This window comes from Chinchilla lanigera, unplaced genomic scaffold (genome assembly GCF_000276665.1).
Source record: "Chinchilla lanigera isolate Chin_1 unplaced genomic scaffold, ChiLan1.0 scaffold00004, whole genome shotgun sequence".
NCBI lineage: Eukaryota > Metazoa > Chordata > Mammalia > Rodentia > Chinchillidae > Chinchilla > Chinchilla lanigera.
The window spans coordinates 4,061,620-4,078,844 of record NW_004955405.1 but is presented as its reverse complement, the minus strand read 5'-3'; the positions used below and the strand labels follow the sequence as shown (position 1 = coordinate 4,078,844).

General features: G+C 35.7%; 1 protein-coding gene across 1 annotated transcript in view; it reads right to left on the bottom strand.

The window, feature by feature from the left end:
• Grid2 (glutamate receptor, ionotropic, delta 2) overlaps nt 1-17,225 on the bottom strand; it is a 1,119,457-nt gene that overhangs the window by 332,405 nt on the left and 769,827 nt on the right. Inside the window, exon 11 of the mRNA XM_005374673.1 lies at nt 10,209-10,310. Within this exon, the coding sequence (XP_005374730.1) occupies nt 10,209-10,310 (102 nt within the window). The remainder of the gene's footprint in view (nt 1-10,208; nt 10,311-17,225) is intronic.

Here is a 17,225-nt window from a genome sequence, read left to right as displayed (position 1 = left end):
TACCAAAGGGAGCAGAAACTGCATGATTGTGAGAAGAGGAATTTGAGCTAACCTTTAGGGTAGGGAGATAGCTAAATCCCTCAGTCTCTTTCTCTCTTCTTCTCTCCTTCCCAATTCTATACTTCAAAATTCCTCCTAATACCTAAAATATAGCTGTTTACACTCTCTTCCAAGCCACACTGAAACTTCAGTCAATAGTTTTGACACAGACATTATTTTAAAGTGAAAATATTTGAAATTTCGTCTGAATTTCCCTTATCTGACTAAAGCAGACCTTCCTGAAAATACAGATGGCATGAACCTTCCTCCGAGGGTTTCCTACTAATTCCAGCAAGGAGACAGACTACCCACTGAAGGCCTAGCCACAGAGATTCCTTTTTATTAAATATAAATACAAACCTTTATTCTGCAACTTAATCACTAATGAATGACATCCACTTGCTGTTGTAAATAAATCTTGTCTTAAACTGTTGCAGTTAATGCACCTGCCCCCAAATATTGCACCCCAAAGGCATAGAGGAAAGGAGAAAAGTTTTCTTCTGGGTAGTGCCCAGTCATTTTTCTGAACAAAGCTAGTCTTTCCCCAGAAGGAGATCTGGAGAGACGATACATAATAATTTCACAAACTCCACTCTATATCCTTTATGGAAACTACTCTCACTTTTTCAGCCACTGGTCTGGCAGATCTAAGGCTTTAAGAACAAGGTGACAGGTTTTCTATTTCTAGTGAGCTGAATGTATTCTGAAGAATATATCTTTTTCTTTTGATTCTATTATGAAGCACAGTGGGAAACTTAAAAGAAAAGATCTCCTACACTGAGGGCAGAAACAGAAGAGAGCAAAGCAGAAAGGTGCTGATATTTAAAAGCTAGAAACAAATCTGTGGGGATTTACTCAGAGCAGTGGAGAAGCCTGATCTTAAAGTTATAGCAGCAGTATTCTGTGTCTCACAAAATGAAGACATATAAAGAATTATTACTAGAAGTGTTAGTAAAATGAGCGGGAAGGTACGTAAAAATGACCTCTGTGCCAGCTTGGATTAGAAGGAACGTGGATGCAGACTGTAGCATCGTATTAATTATGGGAACTCATATTAAGAAATTAGAAGAAGATCCTTATAGCTTGCTGGAAAGAATAAAGATGTATGGATTTTTCCACTACTATACTTTACTGCATAATAAAATGGAACTCTTACCTCTCAACCAGTCCTAATACCCCATCTATGAAGTGCTTCACTAAATGAAGAAAATGTCATGGTGAGTGATTTTTTTCCTAAAAATTGAGTGCTGGTGCCATCTATTCTAGCTATCCTCTGAAGATTCTTCAGAAATTTCCCAAAATATATCACATGTATTGAAATACGTTCATGGAGCTGGATGACCAAGGTCATTCTCAAAATTTTGAAAGAACTCATAAAACAAAAGGATATTTTTCAAACCCTTTGTTCTTGATAGGTGATCAGTCTTTATATTCTCCTTGACTTTTATAAAAGTAAATGACCTTGCTTTCAAATGCTAATTGGTTGCTTCTTTATTCCCCCATGGACTTAAGACCATTCAGCCTCTATACTTCATTTTCTTGAGTGCTTTATTGACCATAGTCTTGGAGATTACATTTGGCTTGGAACAAAATAGCAGGTTGTTATTTTTAATTGAACTGCAGAATACATTACATAAGAATCTATGGGGAAATTTTTTTGTCTGAACATTTCATTTTCCCAATTCAAAAATTGGGCAGGTAGCAATGTTTTGGAATATAGGAAAAGAAAAAAAATACTCTTCAAAATATACAGTATATCTGGTGATGTTCATTATGATCACCTAGTGAGCATGAAATTTCTTGATGAAAGACTTTAAGCATGCAGGCATCACATTTCAGTTCAAGCATGACAGACCTTTTGTTCCAGGTTAGAATAACTGCTTGGCAGTCTACATGGAGATGCTGTGAAACAGCTGATCATGAAAACACTTAAGGGATATATTCCAAAAAAGCATTCATTTGCCTTCTTTTTCTCGAGCAAACTTCCCATTTCTGAAGCCTCCTTGCAGCCTGGTGGTTCTCCTCTTGACTGCCTCAACCTTCCCAGAGGGTGCTGCATCTTAACAGCAGAAGCTGACAGATGACTAAGCTCTTCCCAGAGGGGGTGCTTTCAGGAAGTGTGTCTTCTCAGTTCACACCACCTAGACTGCCCTTTAGTGTAATACACAGTGATTTGATAAATATGCTCTATTGGTTGAAACCTGTTACTGTTTGTAAGGATGCTAGCCCTGCCTGGGGAGGAGTTTTCTCATTGGTATGACTGCTTTCCAAGACTGTGGTCTGGACAGGGGCCAGAAAAACACCAGATTTGGACTATTGTTTTTCCTTTTGCAAACGGAAACCCATTCACCACATTATAATTTTAAAGTTGTTTCCCCCTAATGATTAGAAAGATTTGTAAAATGAAGATGCAAAGCTGAAAGGCTCTGGAGAAACCTCATCTATATCCAGATCCTGTGGACTGACTGCCTGCTGAGTAGAACTTTGTGATTGTGGAGAGACATGGGATGTTGCCTGTCTAGAGCTGGAATTATCTTGGACTATTTTAGGCCCTTTAGAAAAATATCCATTTTCTTTTAACCTTTCCATCTGACCTATTAGGTAAGCATTTCAGAATTTATTGCTAAGCTAAGGCAATGTCTAGCATTCACTAACCTTAAAATTAAGACTGTTGTAAGATAGGATCTGAAGCCTACAGGAAAGATTTCTCTACTTTTCTGTAACCAGCCTACCTAAGCTTCCGGCAATGCATTTGTGAAATGTATTGATTTACGACTTTCTTTATTCTTAGAGTACCAAAGGTCATATAACCACTTCTGCCTGGGAGCATATCATCTGAGGTAACTTGAATCTGTGATTTCAGTCACTTTCTTTTGGCTCAGAATAAAAACTATTTCTTATAAAACAGAATAGTTATTTTACACTGACACCAAGAAGGAAAATTGTCTTTGCCTTTTTTTGCATCCATTTATGTTCTCATTGATAATTTATGTCAGCTATAAAACATCAACAGCAACATGTTTGGGGTTTGGGAATGGCAGAGGAACATGGGACTTTCTAAAAAAAGCTGAACCTTTTGAGAAGTTAAGGCAGCACTTAAAACCTGACATAGCAAGGTGTATGGCAGTGTCCTAATTGTGTTCACCTGATGTGTATTAGTTATTACAAGTGCAAAGACCATAAGACTTTTCATACATCCTTCATAAGTTTTGGTACAACAGGATGCCCCCAAAAGACACCTTTCTCAAAAGGCTCCACATCACATCTGCGCTCTGGGAGTCAAGTCTGCTTCCTGAAAAAATGCGCCCAGCCCTGCAGAGTTTCTCTTTGTGCAGGGATGGCCTAGTATTCAGCCAAGACTCAGGAGCACTTCTATGCCAATTTCTGAAAGTGTTTTCCTGCACAGAGACTGGGCTCAGAAAATAGTAGTGCAAAGTATGGCTCTTTGGCATGCTGAGTAGCTTAAATAAAGGAGAACTAAGGTCTTTCTGACCTTCTCCTCCTTCTGACCCCACTGTTTGGGTTCCTCTTTCCCTTCAAAGAAGAGGGAGGGCCTTTCTCCATAGTTTCCTTATAGGATGATGGTAGAAAAGAAATGCAGCAGGGAAGATTAATTCATATCACTGGAAGGGAAGCTGAAAGCCGCCCATTTAGAGAGACTCTGGTACACCTGCCAGCTTCCTCCTGAGGCTGCCGTCTGAGCGGCTGTATCAGTGTGTCACGGCTCCTCCCTTCAACCTCCATAACCTTTGCCACCTCCCTCCAGAGTCCCACACACTTCATGTTTTTAGTAGTTCCGAATGCTATTCAAATGTCAACCATCTGGCCCTTATTTGAGTGTCATATGGCTCCAATGTGCGTGCACTTAATAAATTTTCATGTCTTTTCGCCTAACAATTGATATATTGTGTGATTATTTTATAGACAGAAATATTGAACTTCTAGGAGAAAATTTTTTTTCTTTGATCTTTCAATAACTTCCTTTTCTAGAATGTATCTCCAATCCTATTAACTGCCTTAGTGTTCTCACTCTTGATCTCTACTTCCTCAGTTCAGAGAGGCTGTCAAGCTCCACTGTGGATCAGCCTCTCAGGGCCTTCACTGTAAAAACTGCCAAGCAACCAGAAAAGTGAGGCCATTACTGGGATCATACAGTCATTTCTAACCTTATAGAAATCAAAATCCATTGCTATCTGTTGAACAATTTCTCAAGACATTTTACTATACTTTGCTTTGTGTTATAGTTTATTGGAGGAGTTTACACCAACAGATTAGACAAGCAAAAATTCAATGCTTATTTTTACCACATGTGTAACTTGAAGAAATTACTTCATAGCTGTATATCTCAACTATATCAGAAAAATGCAAAAGCAACCTTGAAAGCTCCAATAAAGATTAGAGATATTAAAATGTAAGTAAGTTATTTGATAAGATATTATTTGGTAAGATATTAAAATGTAGTAAGTTATTTGGCAATGTTATCTGTAAATTTGAAGTTAATAGTTTTTTGTATTCCTTCATAACTCTAAAAGTAAAATCAAATTCAGCAATACCTCTCTAATTTTAAAAATTTATACTTATGTTTCTTTCTGAGGGATACATTCTTGCCTTGCCAAAGATAACAGAAAATTTCAAGATCACCTTAATATTTGCTTTTTTTTTTTCAAATGCAAAGGCAAATTACATTTATGAAAGTAAAGTATATCACAGTTCACATAAATTCAGCTAGAATATTGCAGAAGATATGGCATTTACTATTTTCACATCTTTGAATTTGTAAATGACTCAATCTCTTTCTAAACTTCTAAAGACAAGTGGTAAATCAATTTTTCAGAAGTAAATTATATATTTCTGAAATATTTATTCAGTTTTTGGTATGAGAATTCAGGTTTCAGCTTCCAAGACAAGAAAAAGTAGGGTTATGCACAGTTACTTTATGTGCAATAACTATAGTAACACACGTCTGCATGACAGTTACCATCTTAAGAATTGGTATGATGCAAAAGAATAGGAAATTGTTGAAGCACTGTCATGCATCAATTCTCCTGATGCTTTTATTCAGTCAGCATTGAAATGAATCTGTATCTCAGTGTTGCTATAAATTACAAAGTTTGCATAGGCCATTTTTCTCAAGTACCTGTTTATAAAAATCACATTTCCCATTTTCTTTCACATAAGATGGATACAATCAGCAGAAGAGACAGAACAAAATATACAGATACATTATAGATCCATGCCTGCTGATTGCACTCCTTTAGAAATCAAAAGGAGTACCAGTTTACCTAGAGTTGACGCTATATAAGAGTTGTAACAATGGTATTTCTAACCAGTTGATAAATATTATCTAAATTATGCAATGCTACCTTCATACTAGAGCTAAATTTTTAATTGAATCATTTGTAAAAGAACTCTTTAAATGAGAGTATTTTATACAGAGTCTGCTGAAATTTAATGTATTTCAATTACTTCAGATGATAGTCTAATTTATTTTAGAATATTTTGATTTTTTGATAGACTATCATAGCTCCATGCTTTCACAGGACATTCTTTCTTTTTTATCAATGCCTTGAAAATCCCTGCTCATCTCAAATGAATTTAAGTGGCATCCTTGAGGCCTAATCCACTGACATGCACATGATGTAGATGCTTCTTTTGCTTTATCCTCTACCTTATTATATATACCAGATAGGAACATTATCATCCCAGAGGAAATCCTGCTCTCATGAGTTTCATTTTCCAATTATCTGATGTCCTCTAGTACTAGGCAATTTCTAGTCTACTTTGTACACCTATAGGTCTGTCTATTCTCCATATTTCTTATAAACAGAGTATAATATGTAGTTAATTGTGACTGCTTTTCAACTGAGAATATTTAAAGATTCATCCATATTATCAGTATATAATTTCATTTAATTGACAAAAAATTCCATTTTAAGGTATATTACCTTTTATATATCTGTTTTTTACCTGATAGACATTTGGGATGTTTCCATTTGAGGGAATAATGCTTCAGTGAACATTTATGTTGAAGTTTTTGATGGAAGCATATTTTTTCTTAAGACTATGTTTATAATGAATTGCTGGATTACATAATAAAGTTATGTTTAATGTTTGAGGAACTGCAGACTCTTTTCTGAAGACTGCGGTACCATTTTACATTCCCACCAGCAGTACTCAAGGGTTCGGATTTCTCAATGCCCTTATGAACACTTAATGCTCCTCTTGGTACTAGCCATCCCAGTGGTTTTGAAGTGGTGCTCACTATAACTTGGTTCTGCATTTCCATGAGGGCAAATGATGTGAATCATGTTTTCATATGTGGTTGACCATTTGTCTGTCTTCTTTGGCAAGCTGTCCAGATGCTCTGACAATTTTCAATTGGTTCCTTTTACTTCTTTGCATTGAAACACAATTGTTCTTTAAATGTATTAAATACCAGCCTCTTGTCAGCTATATTTGCAAGTATTTTCAAAAGCTACAACTTTTGCTGTTGCTGTTTTATTGGCTTTGGCAGCTTTGCTAGTTTTACCAAGGATCAAGTCTCTGAAACTCTACCCGCTCCCTCCTCAGAAGTGACACTGCTCCCAAAGCCATGTTCTTGGTCACAATGCTCTACTGTGTGGTTGTACCAAAGTAGTATTACAGGGTTGCTTACCATATGACATGGTGAATATCAGTTTGTTTTCTATATCATCTGCTGGAAATTTACTCAGCCATAGTTATCATTCTTGCCTGGAGCCCTTTATCCGAGTTTATTATAAATTCTTCCAAAGAAGCCCACTTGGTATGGGAACTTCCAGCACTCACAGTCAACTCACTTCCCTTCGCCCTACTGTGAAGACTTGCCCAGTGATGCCTGTCATCCAATTTAATCTCCCACCTCCTAATGTGACTCCAAGTTCAAGAGGAAAATATGAGCCCTTAGGAGTCCTTAAATCTTTAGGAGGAGGATGAAAATGTTGAAGGTCCCCAAGTAGCAAAAACAAAACAAAAAAATGAGGTAAAGAGCATTATAGGGTCATTACTAGTAGCATTTTAAAATATATATTAACATACAGAGCCTAATTAAACTTGCCTGGAGCCAGTTCATCATATAGCTTGCTATAGGCAATATAACTGATGTTCAAACCAGTTGAAATTTTTGAAGACCATATTTTGGGTGATTTATTTGGTGGACATTTTTAAAAATTTTTCTTCTACACAGCAACAAGTTCAGTGGTGGCACAGTTGTGGTCTTCACTAGCAGATTTTCAAATTGAGGTAGCAATGGCTATGCCAAGAACTCATGATCCTTCAGTTTATATGTGTGCACTTAGGTCTCCCCAGATAATCTCCCACAAAATATTTGGAGTTTGATGACAAGGATTAATTACACTTTCATGATCACTTATACTGCTTTTTCTTTCCTTTCGTTCAATTCCCCATCACAGTGGTGCTACAGAGATAATGACATCTTATATTTAGGAATGCTGTGCTCTTTGCTATCTGATTTCATATTGTTTCACACATTTAATCTCATAATAATATTTACTGGTCAGTTTTATTATTCCTCTTTTATAGATAGAGAATTGACATTCTGAGTAGTTTCTTGGTGTCCATAAATTCAAGATCTATTATGTATAAAAGATAGGAACTTATTCCTATCTTTTGACTACAGATTCAGCGCTCTTTGCAATATATTTTAGATGTTATTTAGTATGAATACACTGAGAGGAGATAAAGTGGAGAAAAAGCAATTAAGGAGGGTAATGTACTTTGAATAAAATACTCACATATTATTTATTATTTTGTTAAAAGGTATATTCCAAGGAAACTTCATTACTTGATTTTACATTGATATGTATGTGTGTGTGTGTGTGTGTGTGTGTGTATATATATATATATATATATATATATATAATGTAAACCAGCCTTAATACTTTCTTGTCATTATATAAGTTGAAAAGCTGGTGCTTATATGTCAATCATAAAGCCACACAAAATGAAAAAAACCTACGAGTTTTTACCTGCATGTACTACACATAGGTGAAATTCTTAGAATTTCTTAAGAGGTACAGTCCAGGAGAGGAGAAATGGTAGGATCTTTTCTTCTATTTGAATTGTTATTTCCTAAGAGGCAAACCTACATAACTGCACTTGATTTCTGTTTACCTAACTGCACTCTCAACCCATGCACAGGATCTGTGCATGGTAGAGGTTGTAGGAAACAGACCACTGTGAGTCATGAAGGTGGACCTGGGCTGGACAAGTGTTAATACCATGTGAAACACTACCATTCTGCGAACAAATGTAACCATTTTATTCAGGCTGGAGGCAAATTGAAATCAATTGGTCCTGTGAAGCTTTTCCCAATAACACCCACTTTACCTTATTTGGAGTTAAACATTTCCAGTTCTGATGTAAAAATACGAAGCCCTGCAGATACTTCAATTCTCACATTCATCATAGTAGGAGAGAAAGTGCAGTGTATCACTTAGTGCAGGACTGAAGTGGTTTGGAGCTGAGACTTTCTGGGTTTGAATTCCAACTCTGTTCTTTCTGTCTGTGCGACCTTCCATATATGTTTTTAAAGCTCTAAGTATCTTGGTTCCCTCACTCATATTCTACGGACCAGAAAAGTCTCTATTTCTTGGGAATTCTGTGATAAATGAATAAGACAATAGACACAAAAACTTTGCAGAATAGCTGTAACATAGTATTTAATAAGCTTTAGCTGCTTTATTGTATGTGAATTGTCATAAAGAGTCTATGTATACCCTAAGATTAGATTTGTATATTACTTATATCTATCACCAAGTTTATCATACAATAAGTGCTAAATAAATACTTGCTTAACAACTGAGTAAGGTTAATTTGATTTACAAATTTGTTTTCTTATTTCAAAGGAAAACGAAGTACATATACTGTCTACTTATTGGTGTTGTCACTGAAATTTCCATGATAATCACTAGAAAGAGCACAATATTTCACTGTAATTTAAATGTCTGTCTTCTTTTTAAGTTAACACTAGCACATAAGTATAAATGCATACTTGCACTATTAGGTACAAACAGGAACATATTCAATTTTTTCTTATAGTAAAATAAAACAATAACTTGAAATAAGCTAGTAGGTATATAAAAAGGGAGAAATAGGCTTCTCCTGTGAATTTCCTTTTATACAGACCTTACAGATCTTTTTGTTTTTAACAGTGAAATCATCTGAGGTCTATTTAAATTGTGTTACAGAATGTGCCAAGGGTAGCCATTGATGAAAAACCAATTATCACCAATCTATCAAAAAGACTGTCTCTTCCACTTATTAATTTTGTAGTTAATGTAACTGATATGAGATCCTTTGAAAGTGAAGAAAAGTTGGATATTTTGAAGAAAAGTAAAGCTAGTAATTATAGACTGATTTCAAAACCTACAGTCGCACAAGGTTAAGCATGTTGAAACAGCAAGGAGAAGGGCATGATTTCATGTTTTCTAGCTATATAGACAGAAGCCACTTGAGTGTTTTACTGTTTCAAATTGTTTCTATTATTTCATGTCTTTGTTAGGAGGGAAAATAATAATGATAATAGTTACCACTTATTGATTTTATTACAAGCAAACTGAATTGAAACAAATGCTTCCCATGCATAATCCCATTCATGGTGATCATAACGACACAATCACGTCTGCTCATTTTATTTGCCAGTGTCCCCAGCACTCAGCAGTGAGGTTGGAATACAGCTCTTAGTCAGCAGAGAGCTATTAAATTGAATGATCTTTCCTTTGAAGTAGGTCCTTAGTAGAAAAAGTTTATCTTAGTTCGTTAATATTTTATTTTTCTGAATATACTATATTTTATAAAATTCATCTTTGTCATGGTTATCTGCATTTACGCATACTATAGTAGTAGTGAGAGATCCTGTTACTTTATAACATGTAGAAGGCTGGAAATTGCACATACCATGTCTAAAGAAGTTTCTGACAAATGCAATATAATTAAAGAAATGTCTGCAAAAAATTGGTCCTGGTCCACAGAAATTGAAGAATAGAAAATATAACCACTAAAAATATTTAGAAAGCATAGTCAGGATTTCTTTAAAGTGCTTTTAAAATTATTGAATTAGTCAATTAAACATGAAGGCATCAGGGATAAAGGAACTTCTGTAAACCAAACACCTGGCTCCGATGACTTACCAGGACAGTCACCACACGGAGAACTACTCCACGCATGTTGTTCTCCAGCTTCTTGTCAGTCAGGGATCCATTGAGACCTGTGACAGGGTTCCAGCACCCGAGCTGAAAGATTAAAATAGCTTTGGTCACTTTTCTGCCTGAAGAACAGTCCGATCGCTACTGTCTAGATCACAGAAAGAACTGCGTGACAGCTCCTTAAATAATTAGTGCAGACAATGTCCTGTATGAATTTCCTTTTTAACACCAGATGAAATTATCAGAAATGCCATTTCCTACTTTTAAATATCATCTTATGACATAGACACTACTCAACACACTTTAGGAGGCTTACTGAGGACATTCGATTTAGTGGGAAATTATATATACACCGGTAACCCAGACACTAATTGGAAAAATAATAGCACGTATAATTTGAGCATAGTGTCTACTCTAATATATCAGTTACTGCACAAGTTAAATTTTCTCATAACTTTAATGTTTTAATTTAATCTTACAGTTTTTACTCTGAAAATAACTGCTAAAATTGTAAAAATATTTTAATATGATTAAAGGGGTAACTGCTTTTATTTGAGGAAAAAAATCATGTATGGGGCTTTGTTGCCAAGTATTCACAGTATACAAAACAGTGTAATTTCCCTTTTCTGTCAGTGCTATCAGTTGGTTTGAATATTTTGGCAGCGGTCTTTCTCTTAAAGCCGTGCAATGATTCACTGCTCCGTACTCTCTAAAATAAAGGCTGAATTTTAGACCCTTATGTAGTTCCTGCCTCTTGTGCTATCCCAATCTGAGGACTACCAGTGCCAACCAAGCATTGCGACGAGATAACAATGAATGAGTCTCAATCAGAAATAAGGAAAAAAGACAGCGGTGATATGAACTGGATTAAGAGATAACAACTCAAGGGAGGGAGATAACAACTCTCAACTAGGAGAATACTGCAATGCACATCTGAGGAGGAAACGCACAAAATTAACTCCAATATCAACTCCGTGAGCCTTCGCATTTGGGAGCCTACCCTGTGTTTGCACACTTTAAAAATGTAACAAAGCAGCCCGGCATGGAGGCACACTCTATAATCCCAGCACCTGGGAGCCTGAGGCAGGGGAGCTGCTGCGAGTTCGAGGCCAGCCTGGGCTACACAGTGAGTTCAAGGCCAGCCTGAGCCACATAGTGAAACCTTGTCTCAAAAAACAAAACAAAACAAAACAAAACAAAAAAAAAACAGGAAAAAAAAATGTAGCAGCGCTTCGGTGGTCCATAGAGACTGTTCCGATAACTGAATGATTGTACTGTAAGGGGCCCCCGCGGTTTCTTTCCGTTCCCTTTGATGACTATGCTTTATTTCCTAGTGTTGCATTTTTTTGCGGCTTTCAAAGTCATCAACACATTGGCAAATCTTCTTCACAAATAAATGACTTAGGTGCTTCCTATTAAAACTGAAGCTCCTGTTTGAGCTCCCAAAAGGTGTTTAATTAAGAAAGCTAAAATGTACATAGTATAATGTAAGCGAAGGGGTTGTCATAATACAAACAGCAAAGCCAGCTTTTTCCTTATTAAAGTAATCTGAAAAAGCCTGCTAATTATCGGTTTCAACTGTAAAAGCACATTAAATTCCTGCAATGATATGTCAGTCTTAGTTACATAAAAAGTCTAATTAGAACTTAGATCCAATTAGCAAATCCAAATGTGTTGAAAGTCTCATTATCACAGATATTGTAGTCTTCTTCCCAACTTTAACACCTTATGAAATTTCTTTTGAGCTTCTGCTCTTTTCTGAGGTCAACTAAAGTCTATCCTGCATTACATTTCTGAATACACACTTTTTCTAATAACTTTGAAAGGATTTTATTTTCCTATACCAAATAATATTAACAGAAAAAGTGACATTGGTAACATTAAGTGAAGAGCTAGATTTCCAGTGTGTCCTCACAAAACTTTCAAACAACATCACTTAATTTCTAAATTTAACAAATAGCTTTAGAAGAGAATCCTATCCATGATAAATGTGTCTGTATCCAAGCTGACAAAAGTAACAAAACATTTCCCTTGGAGTAGATTTTTAAATTTGGCGAACACATTGGAGGTTTGCTTAAATAAAGCACATCTATCAACGCAAACTTGATTGTGGCATTTTTGGTGTACTGAGCAGTCAAAATATTTACTGCTGGGTTAGCAGAAAAACTTGTGGGGCAATGTGTTTCAACAAGGCTCAGAAGAATCAATTAAAATATGTGGTTTCCAGCTTCTTCTAAGTTAAGTCCTCCTTTAAATATAACTAAGTATAGGCAAGGATTTATACTCCTATAGCACTCTAATGTGCAGGTTTGAAGTAACAATGCAAAAGGATTTGAATAGGTAGAGTAGGTAAACATACCTTCATACCTAGGCAGGGGTTTGGATGTTACTTGTGCTATATAAGATGTTTTTTCTCATTTTATTTTTCAGTTTTAATGTTTGGTCAGATACTTTCTCATATATTTATTGCAAGACAATACATCTCTCCTATATAATAAACATTTTTCATTTTATATATATTTTTTCTCTCTCTGTTTTGACCTGAGTCACATGTTTTTCAATCATAGTACTTGTAAAGTTGCTCCTCTTTTATGGTAGCAGTGGTTTGATTTTAAGATGAATTTATTCCTTCTGCTTAACACAGTTCTTCCTCCATATACATGAACTTCAGTATTTCCTTAACATTAGCTCTGGACATCAAGAACTAGGATGTTCAAAGATTGGTTTTTAAGGTGCAGAATATTCAAAATGCTAATTCTCAAGAAACCTAGAAATAAATCAACTTATCATACTTCAAAATCACCTATAGCAAATCAGTAAGAAAATACATACTTATTTCTTACGTGCACTGCATACTTTCTTTGTGTCAGCCATGGTACTAAGTTCTCACTTAAGCCTCACAATGACTTCATAAGGAGATGCTGTTACCATGACTGTTTTATAGGCAAGGAAACCAAATTCTTAATTCAAGACACAATATCTACTAAGAGATGGAACTAGAATTGATACAGTTCTGTTTAAAGTCCAGAGTCCATGTCTTTAAATACAGTTTTGTTTTATACCTTATGAATTCATTTTTTATATAAAAAAATCTATTTAAAGTAGCAGGGAAGATATTTATACTTTGTAGCTAAGGACATTGACATGACTCTATATACTATGCAATTAATTTACATCATGGTAATAAAATTTAAAGGTGATGTTATCATCACAATTTTTATAACTATTGTAACATGTACAAGTATATAATGTGTGCCAACTATGTAAGAGCTTTAGTTATACTGACTCATTTAATTCTCAGAACAATCATTTGAGGAAGGAGCTGCTCATGTCCCTATTTTACAAAGGAGAAAACTGAACACAGAGCTTTAGCTTTTCCCATTCTTGTTATTGAGGGCATTGGGTAGAGGAAAGGAATAGGAAAAGTTTGAAAAAAGATACTAAAAATATTTCTGGAATTCTCTGTTTTGTAGGATCAACTCAATAAAAATAAATGTAGGACATGTTTCATTTGTCCTAGGGCCTGATGATGTCTCCAAATGTAAACTGAAGATAAATAAGGAAATAAAAAAATAGCAGCAAACAGAGGAAATATTGATTTGCCACATCGTTTTGAAGGATTTCTCAAGTTTTAAGATCTCTTAATTTCTTCTAACTTCCACTTATTTCCCTGAGGTTTACTTCAAGATATTCTGCTTGATTATAATAACTCCTTCAAATAAGGAGCACTAAAAATGAGTTAGGTTCCACTGATTCAAACAGAATTAGTATCTACAGCTAAATTCCTTACAGCATGGCCAGACAGACAGGCAGTGTGCTTGGGGAAAAATGAGAAGACTTTCACATAGGTTCAAGCATGAGGCTGATCTAAAAACTTCTCTGATTTCATTGTTTGAAACCTCATTAACTTGACTTCTTTGGCTGCAGTGCAGAAGGTTGTTTTTATCAGCCTGTGTTTTTACTTTTGTTCCTGTTTTCTTTTTTTTAACAGTAAGGCCAGGGACTAATAAAAATCACACACACACACACATACACACACACATACAATTTTATACTATCTATTCAGCAGAGCACTTTCTAAATAAAAAATAATAAAGTGGCATCTGCAGTGCATGAGATTTACAGAATGTCACACTGCTGATGGCAAAACAAGATTCGCTGTCTTTTGTGGTCTAGCAGGCTCAGGAAAATCTGGAAAAGATAAAAAAGTAAAAGCCAATTCCATATCTTTTCAATTGTAAAATATAGATTTCCTATAGTATTCTCTGGTTATTGCTTAAAGTCATTAAAAAACCTTTAAAAAGCTTAGTGTTCTAATTACTTCCTTCATTGGAGCTTTGGCAATAGCAATCACGTAGCATTCTAGTAAAATCGATGTAATATCTTATGTTCAACAAACTGGCTGAGGGATTTGCATGAGTGGGGTAGCATGCTCCTAACATTCTATATATTAATGATCAGTTTTATATATTTACTTTTTTCTCCTAAATGCTTTCACTTTTCATTTGTCCATTCCCTATAAAGAATGGCTTTTAACTCTGGAGTTTTATATCACTCTTTTTCAGGCACTGTTAGATGTCACAAAAAGCTGAACTGCTCAACTTTAATTTTATGCTCAATAGTTTGTAGACTTTAATAACAGGAATCGAGAGAGCTCTTAATTGCATACTGAGTAGAATGCCCTGTGTACACTCACATGGAACAAACGAAGCTTGGCTATGCTACCAAAGCTCCAGCCACAGGATAGGAAACAGCCACTGAGCTGAGGGCAGTGAGCTCCTCACTGCTGTTTCATTTATTTGCTTTTATATCCTTTACTAAAAGGGTCAACAACAAAGGTATAGGCCAATAGGCTTGAGAGCTAGTCATTTAGAAATGTGCACCATTTATTTGGTAAATATTGCTTTGGCAATGGGATAGGAAGTGCAAAAAAAAATGTGGCAGATTGACACAGATTCATGTTTCATAAAGCTGAATTAGAATGCTTTCCACTTTGACATGTGTAGGAATGCAGTGTGCCAGTCATCCCTCCAATAATAATTTTCTTTATGGTATTTTCCACCCTCAAAATAGATTCAGTGTGTAAGACTTGCTCTCTTGAGGATGCTTATGTGCTCCTACCAGTCTTTTCATACAGTTTGGTCATTACCATGAGGTAGTAGTCCTTCTTGAGATTATGTCGAATAGCCTTAGCACTTGAATTTCCTTCAGAACAGAGTGTGTAGAAAGTCAGGAAAGAAAAAAAACATGATTTGACTGCTTATGTCTTCCTGCTTCACTACCAAAAACTAAAGTTTCTATGCTATGTAATAAAATGAACTTGTTAACTGATTTCTATAAACATTAGAATACATATACATATACATACATATACATACATACATATACATCTATATGGAAATGGCTTAAAGTTGTGTCATGCAGTCATAATAACTACTCCCAGTTGTCAACTGGAATTTAATCATTTATTGTCTGATTTAATGATATTCTGCTATTATGATTAGTTTTCTTTTTATAATTCTTGTTGTTCTAAAATTACTACTACACTATATTCAGAGGAATAGAATGTAGCAGCTAACATTAGAAACTTCAGAGTTAGGTCTGGGTGGGGTAGCACATGCCTAACATTTTATCTTAGGAAGCTGAGGCAGGTATGATTTTAGCCTGGGAAATATAGTGAGAATGATCTCAAAACAAAATGAAAGGGTGGATAGGCCCAGGTATATATCTTAGTGGTACAGTACTTGCCTAGTACACACAATACCCAGGGTTTAATCCCTGATACTATAAAAACAAAACAAAACAAAACAAAACAAAACTTCAGAACTGGACAGCTTAGGTCTGAGTGCCTACTCTAGCACTTAAGGGATATATGCTGTTAAACCTCAATTTCTCCCCTCTCAAAAGGAAATTGTAAATATGACTTCTCATAATGCTGTTGAGACTATTATCTGATGTAAAATGTCAATTGTTGAGAAGTGTTCTTGGCACATAAAGTCTAAGAAAGTGTTTGAAGATATCAATATGTAATACAACAAGAATTGTTAATTTCCTACTACTTTGTAACTCTGTATTGTCTGTAATGTTCTTCTGCTATTTTGTAGAAGGTTGTCTGTCTGTTAATGTTTTTGTCCTTTTATTTTTAAAATAAAAAGCAGAAAGTGTTTGATACCATTATTATTAGATATCAGAATTCTTCTGTTCCTTCCTCATTCTCATTATTAGAGGTGAGTTGGTAGTTTCAGTGATCAAGCATTTTTGTTCTCCTGCAAAGTCTCATGTCACGGCAAAAGTTAAAACTTTTTTTTTTTGCCAGAGTATACTACATGTGGTGTCTGGTTCATTTGCCAGTGGAGTACTTGTTCCCAACTGAAAATACTAAGCCTGGCCCTTACTGTTCACATTCCTATCAGCACTATGGTCTTTTGATGCTGAACCAGACCACCTGTCAGGCTCTACTTTCAGCATTCTCTAGCTTCTCTAACCTGCATCTCAAAACCTTTCCAAACTTCTCTTGCAAACCAGTTCCAAAGGCTCATAAGCCACATGGTCAGGTACAACCACATCAGTGGCCCCACTCATAGTACAAATTATCTATATTAACCAGTGTTCCCATCACAGAGATAATGCCTGACATCTACAAGTTAAAAGAGACGAGAGGTAGAATTTGAGTCATGCTTTAAGGAGATTTGGTCCATGGTTGGCTGGCCCCCTGGCAGAAATGTTATGACAGAACAAGAGGTGGGGCTGGAGATTTAGCTCAGGGCACAGTGCCTGCCTGGCAAGCACGAGGTCGTGAGTTTGATTCCCGGTACCGGAAAACAAACAAACAAACGAAAAAAGATAGAACAAGAGGTGACACAAAGACACTTATTTCATGGTGGTAGAGAAGCACAATAGAGAAATAGCGCCAGGGGCTGGGGATTTAGCTCAGTGGCAAAAGCGTCTGCCTGGCAAGCGCAAGGTCATGAGTTCGGTTCCCGGTACCGGAGAAAAACCAAA